General features: G+C 50.5%; 1 protein-coding gene across 1 annotated transcript in view; it reads right to left on the reverse strand.

Moving 5' to 3' along the window:
* Nucleotides 1–428: 428 nt before the first annotated feature.
* Slc38a8 (solute carrier family 38 member 8) overlaps nt 429–7014 on the reverse strand; it is a 22278-nt gene continuing 15692 nt past the window's right edge. Inside the window, exons 8-11 of the mRNA XM_021171050.1 lie at nt 6746–6893; nt 6214–6422; nt 3473–3524; nt 429–1634 (exon numbers count right to left, since the gene is read on the reverse strand). Coding sequence (XP_021026709.1) covers nt 1541–1634; nt 3473–3524; nt 6214–6422; nt 6746–6893 — 503 coding nt within the window. The 3' untranslated portion in view covers nt 429–1540. The remainder of the gene's footprint in view (nt 1635–3472; nt 3525–6213; nt 6423–6745; nt 6894–7014) is intronic.

Consider the following 7014-nt stretch of genomic DNA (forward strand, 5'->3'; position numbering starts at 1 on the left):
GAGAGAGCTTGTATTGGAGACCCTACATGCTGGTGGAGTTATGGGATTTGAAACTTGCACTGATGGGTTTAGGTCTTGCTTTAGTCCAGTGTTTTCCTTTGTTCCCTTTCCCTCCCTTTTGGAACGTGTAGCCGGGCAGTGTTGGTGCACGCCTTTATTCCCGGCACTCGGGAGGCAGAGGCAGGTGGATTTCTGAGTTTGAGGCCAGCCTGGTCTACAGAGTGAGTTCCAGGACAGCCAGGGCTATACAGAGAAACCCTGTCTCGTGTCTCGGGAAAAAATATATATATATATTTTTTTGTCTTGAGCCTCCGAAGAAACTTTGAATTTTAAACTGTTGAGCCTCTGAAAGAATATGGGTGGGAGAGGTTGTCTGGACAGACAGACAGACGCAAGGAACCCAGGGGACTCAAGGCAGCCCAGCACGATTTGCACAACGAGGCTCATTTTATTATTACAGCTCCTTTGATAACAGAGTTAGGAGTTGGCAGTTGCAGAGATGCCTGCCTCACAGCCTGGCACGTTCAGGTTTATATGAAGCATGACGATATTATTTGTCTTCAGAAAAAAAATGTCTGAGGTATGAGAATCCTGTTGACTGTTTTCTAGAAACTGAGGAAGGTCACAAGGGTTCCCGTGTTCCTCCTGCACTTGTGGGCATTCCAAATTTACTTCCTGAGAAACAGCCACATTGGCTGCTCTGACACTTAGCTCTCGCATGCATTTTATTGTAACCTTAAGTCAGATCCCAACAATGGAGCCTTTTGAAGCTGGACTGAATACACTTTGCACTTTGCACTCCATGGGAGCCAGGGAGTGGAATCCAGTGGTTTGAATGAAAATGGCTCCCACAGGTTCACAGGTATGAATGGTTGGTCTCAACTGTTTGGGAAGGATTAGGAGGTGTGGTCTTGTTGAAGGAGGCGTGTCACTGGGAGTGGGGCCTCACCATTCCCAGTGTGTGCTCTCTGTCTTGGGCTTGCCCGTGAGAGTGTAAAGGCTCAGTTACTGCCCCAGCATCATGCCTGCCTGCCACCATGCTCCTTGCCATGATGCTCATGAACTCTAACCTCCCAAGGAACTCCTCTGAGCAGCAACAGAACAGTAACTAAGTCACACATCTTTACACATAGCCGGTGCAGACAAGTGCTAACTTGAGATGGGCCCAGACTGGCATCCTGCTTGGGAAAGGACATACAGGATAGGTGTGTCCACCCTGTGACTACAGTGATATATCTATAAGCCAGGGACACTACGGAATTCCTGCAACCACCAGAGGAGGACAGTGGGAAGAACGTTCCAGAACCTTCTGGAGCACCGTGACTCGCTAGCCCACACTCCAGCTTTCGGTAGCATGGGCTTCTATTGTCCCGAATCACCACGTGGCAAGAACTTGTCACAGCCGTCCTTCCTCACCAGGGTCCCGTGAGCCATAGGAGAAGCAGTGCTCAATAGACAGGGCAGCACCCTTGTGACAGCAAGAACCTTATAGGGGTTTTCAGGCCAGATGCAGGAGTGATTGTGTCAGCCCAGAGGCCTCTCAGAGCAGCTCCACCACGGCCACCGCTGTGCTCTGCCCAAAGATGAAAGTGCCCACCAGCACGGAGAGGATGCCCCAGGCCTCCAGGCAGCACCTACAAAGCAACGCACCTGGGTTGTGTAGCTAGCAGTATCCACTGCTAGGTAGTGCTTGCGGGCCAGGCTTGTCACTGAGAGAGAGAGAGAATTCCCTGTGCTGGGGAGAGCTTTATGTCAACTTGATACAAGCTAAAATCATCTGTGAGGAGGCCACCACAATTTTCTCAATTGAGAAAATGCCTCCATAAGACCAGGCTGCAGGCAAACATGTTGGACATTTTCTTAATTGCTAGTTGATGGGAGAGGTTCTGGTCCGGTCCACTTTGGGTGGCTCCATCCCTAGGCTGGTGACCCTGGGTTCTATAAGAAAGTAAGCTGAGCAAGGCAGTAAGCAGTGCCCCTGCATGGCCTCTGCATCAGCTCCTGCCTTATCTGAGGTCCTGTCCTGACTTGTTTCAGGGATGGGATGGAAGTTTCACTTTTCTCTCCACATTGCTTTTGGTCACGATTCATCATGGTGACATCACTGTCACTCTGAGCAGGACATCCCCTTTCTCTTTTGTCAGAGGGACAACAAGAGGAATAACGTCCCTCCCTGCAATGCCTCAGCCTTCCTGGATACTTTATAAGAGAAAAGAAATGGGGCCGGGGAGGAACAGCTTTAAGCCCTCTTCCCTACAGCATGTCCTGGAACCGCTCATAAGTGAGGGAGATGTCCCAAACCCCGAGCCACACACAATCAGGAAAGCAGTCCGCTAGGGTATAGGACCAGAGACATCTGGGGCAAACTAGACCGACAGTCACTTAGAGAAAGAACCTCAACTGAGAAAATGTCTCCCTAAGATCCATAAGGCTGGGCTGGAGCAATGGTTCAGCGGTTAAGAACACTGGCTTCTCTTCCGAAGGTCCTGAGTTCAAATCCCAGCAACCACATATGTACTCATATGCATTAAATAAATAAATAAATAAATAAATAAATAAATAAATAAATAAATCTTTTCAGAAAAAAGATCCATAAGGCTGGAGGCAAGCCTGTAGGGCATTTTCTTAATTGGTGATCAATGGACCAGCAAGTAGCAGGGCCTCCAGAGACATCACTGTAGCATTAACTGGGGCCAGGAGGAACTGTCACCAGAGATGCACATCTCTGACTGAACAGCATTAGCACCCTCAGAAGCCCACAGGACACAAAGCCACTTGCCCACAGGTGGGAGGGAGGGCAGAGGACAGTTTCACAACACCATCTTGAAAGTCCAGGAATGATCTGTGGTGAACTTGGGACATGACAAGACTCCATAGTCTGCTCCAGGAGCAGCTAGTAGTGACAAGTCGTTAGCATAGAGAGGTCCAGAGCAAGTCCTGTCAGGACAAGAAGGGTCCAATCCATACCCGGTCCCCTGGAAAAACAGACCTTGGGCTCACCCGGACTAAAGAACGGAGTGTGAGCACAGGCCTGGAACAGGTACATCCATGGCTATGCAAGCCAGGGGCATCTGAAATGGGCTGAGTGGTACCGCACATTGCATGCTTATATAGGACCAGGGCCTTATCCAGCAGGGTCTTAGGGTCTACAGGTATGATCAAGTGCAGGATACTGGGGCCTGGGTTCATGGACAAGTGTCTTCCTAAGGGGTTGAGTGGGAGGGGTTTGAGGGGGCCACAACACAGCCCTGGCATTGGCTGATCTCAGGCTCGCCTGCAGAGCCCCCCAGGATACATTTGTACTACTAAATGCCCCCAGGCACAGTGGTGAAGGCTGGCTGCAGATCTGTGCTGTTCTCATGCAGGCCACACTCACCCCCTACAGTTCCCCAGGCCCCAGAGAACAAATCATTCAAGCTCCCAGCCCCTCCATACACCTGAGGTGCTACCCTCATCTTGTGGACACACTCACTTGACTCTTGGTCCCATGGGTTCCGTGTCCACAGCACAGATGAGACACAAACCTGCAAAGGAGGCATGAGATCACCTTGGCTCTCCCTTACTGAGCTGGGGGTGCAGAGAGCGGTCAGTGCCCCACAGTCCTCAGGTCCCCAATGGAAGGCTGGTACTTTGGAAAGATGGTATGGCCCCGTGGTTAGGGAGCCAGCTTGGAGCTAGTGAGGGCAGTGAGGGGCTCCAGCTAAACACCCCTGAAATGACTTGGCTGAACAGCATTGCCCCTCAGGCCCCTGCCTTCCAGGGGCAGGAACTTGGTTGGTACCCAGGCCTGGGATGCATCTGTAGAGCTGTAGCCCTGGTTCCTCTTTTCCTTTCTTTCAGATAGGGTCTTGCTACATAGTCCAGACTAGCCTGGGATTCTCCAAACCCATCTCAGCCTATCTGCTGGGATGACAGGCAAGGGCTGCTATTGCTCACTTCCTCCCTTCCCCCTCTCCTCTTCCACTTCTTCCACTTCTTTCTCTTCTTCCTCTTCTTCTTCCTCCTCCCCCTCCCCCTTTGTTTTTAGTATGTTTAGAGGTGGGGAGATAGCTCATTTGGTAATTAGAGGTGGGGGTACCTCATTTGCCACACAGGCATGAGGACTGTAGCTCAGCTCCCTAGAATTCAAACTCTGTCACTAAGGTGGCCTGCCTGCAAGCCAGGCACAAGGCTGGCATGGTGGCTAGGGCTAGCGGGAAGAGCTGAAATGACAAGCTTCAGGCTCAGCAAGTGCGTAGGGTAGAAAGCAATTGATGAAGACAGCTGATGTCAATCTGGGGCCTCTGCCTACACACACACACACACACACACACACACACACACGCATGTGCATTCATGCATACATTATGTGCAAAGGAGGTGGGGGCAGAAGTGTGGCACAGGCAGATTGATGGCAGTCTAGTCTCCAGGATGAGTTCCATGCCAATGAGAGACCCTGTCTGGATGCCTGAGGTACAATACCTCAGATTTTCTGCTGCCTCCAGCCCTTCCCCCACACACACATACATACATGCATGCATATATGCATATACACACATACATGCATGCATGCATGCATACATGAATGCATACACATATACACACATGCACACATACATATACATGCATATATACACATATACATATATACATACACACATACACAATCACACATATATACATACATACACAGATACACACATACACACACATACATACATACACACATACATATGCATATATATATACACACACACATATACACATACACACATCATACGCACATACATATATACATATGCATACACACATACACACATTCACATATATACATACACACTTAAATATACATACATATAACATACACACATACAAAATCACACACACATATACACATACACACATACATATGCATACACACATACATGCAAACACACGTACACACATAACACATAGACATACACACATATATACATATAAAAACATATAAACACATACACAGTTACACATACATACATGCACACACACACACAGAGTATAGTATATGTGGGACTGTGCATTAGCCATAGAGTGCCGGCCTAGTATGCATGCAGTCTTGGGTCCCACCTCCAGCACTGCATTAGTTCTGTTCAGCGTCAAAGCCTGCCGGTTCTGCCTGCCCCACAGAGCTGCTTTCACACTGACCTCCTCCCCTGCCCCCAGGCAGTTCATGTGGGTACAGGCAAGAGCTTGAGCTTTGAAAGGCTCCCTTGGGACCTGAGCCAGAATCAAAAGAGGTAGTAGCCTCAGACCAGGGAGTTGAAAGAGGCAGGCACCATGAAACCATCAAACTGTACCCCAAACCAGGGTGAACAGTGACAGTCTCCTACCTGGCATCCACTTGCAGACAGAAGAGCCACACCCGATGGTGTTATTACTGTTCCAGAGACAACCTGGGTTGGACATCTGACCATGATCCCCCAAGTTCAATATCTGCCCAGTCCAGATCTTCCCATAGCAGAATGGCATCATCTACACATGGAAGTCCTACTATGTGCTGCACACCTACTGTGTGCCTGGGGCCGTATTGCATGCTGAAGCCTGAAAGCTGCTCTGAAGCACTTCTCAGGCTTATCCCTGCTGGGTTTCCCACCTGGAAACACACGGGCTGTATCCTCTGGAACTTAGCACCTCGGCTCACGGGCACTGGGAAGGCTTCCTCAGAAAGCCTCACTGCAGATCATGCTACCTCATGTGAAGGCTGAGACTCCAAGGACTCTCTCCTGGAATGTCCTTTTGTATGGTGGGCCTTATGAGTTTCACACAGACAGTATTTAAAAATACTGTAGCGTCGGCTACAGACCAAGTAGCCTGTCCACTCTGCCATAGGCTGGGTGTGCCCCGGTGCCTGGCCTCTCTGTCTTCCCATTCGCGGGATGGGATGATACAGTACACCCATCTACTGCTGCGGATTGACTTAGCCAGGAAAGGCCTGGCCCATGCTTGGCTCAGTAACCCAGGCCCTCATCCCACAAGGGTCCCACCTCCAGATCCTGAAGAGCAGTGGTCCTCAACCTTCCTGATGCTGAGAGCCTTTAAGCTACTTCCTGTTGTGGCAACACTCCCCCAACCGTAAGATTATTTTTGTTACTACCTTACAATTGTAATCTTTCTGTCATGAATCAGAATGTTAATCGAGACCCACTGCTGCAACCCACGGCCTTGTGCTGGAGGCCAGAGGCAGCCTCCGTTCACCTGGGAAGATGAAGATGAAGAAGGAACTGACGCCACCAATGATGCTAATGATCTCGCTGAGGTCCGGCAGGAACAGAGCCATGGCGAGCGTCACCACCACCCACAGGAAGGTCAGAGGCAGCCGAACCCAAGGCCCTGAGGGGTCAGCCAGCACTGGAGGCCCCCGTGTGGCCCAGTAGCTCTTTTTCCAAAAGTCCTGCATCACAGACCTGTAGATACAAGGATACCAGTGCTCAGCCAGTGCCTATGGCTGCTGCTCTCTTGCCTTCCATGAGCACTGCACACCACAGGGTCTGTGCCATACCCAGCTGTGTAGTCCCCAGGGTCTGTAGATGAGGGTAGAGAAGCCAAGGTTCCTGGTCCAGTTCTGATGCTTAATCGCTGGGCAACACCTAAGCCTGCTGTGCCTGTGTCCTTCGCTCTGTCCATTGAAGGTGATCTCAGCCCCACGGTGCACACTCACACCCCCCCCCCCACACACACACACAGAAAACACAACCTATCGTGCACCAGGCTGGACAGACAGACTCACCTCCCCAGGAATAGCACAATGGGGTAGACAGTCACAATGGAGACCGCAAAGAGAACGCGTGCTACGATGATGGCTGTGTCATTGCCTGGGTAGGACATTAAGATATCAGCAGAAACTTCAGGCCCGAAGGTCAGGAAGCCATAAACCCCTGCAGGTGGGAAAGACAGGGCAGGCATCTGCAGTGAGAAGTTTCTCTCTCTCTCTCTCTCTCTCTCTCTCTCTCTCTCTCTCTCTCTCTCTCTCTCCCCCCCCCCCCCACACATACAAAC

The sequence above is a fragment of the Mus caroli genome, chromosome 8 (genome assembly GCF_900094665.2).
Source record: "Mus caroli chromosome 8, CAROLI_EIJ_v1.1, whole genome shotgun sequence".
NCBI lineage: Eukaryota > Metazoa > Chordata > Mammalia > Rodentia > Muridae > Mus > Mus caroli.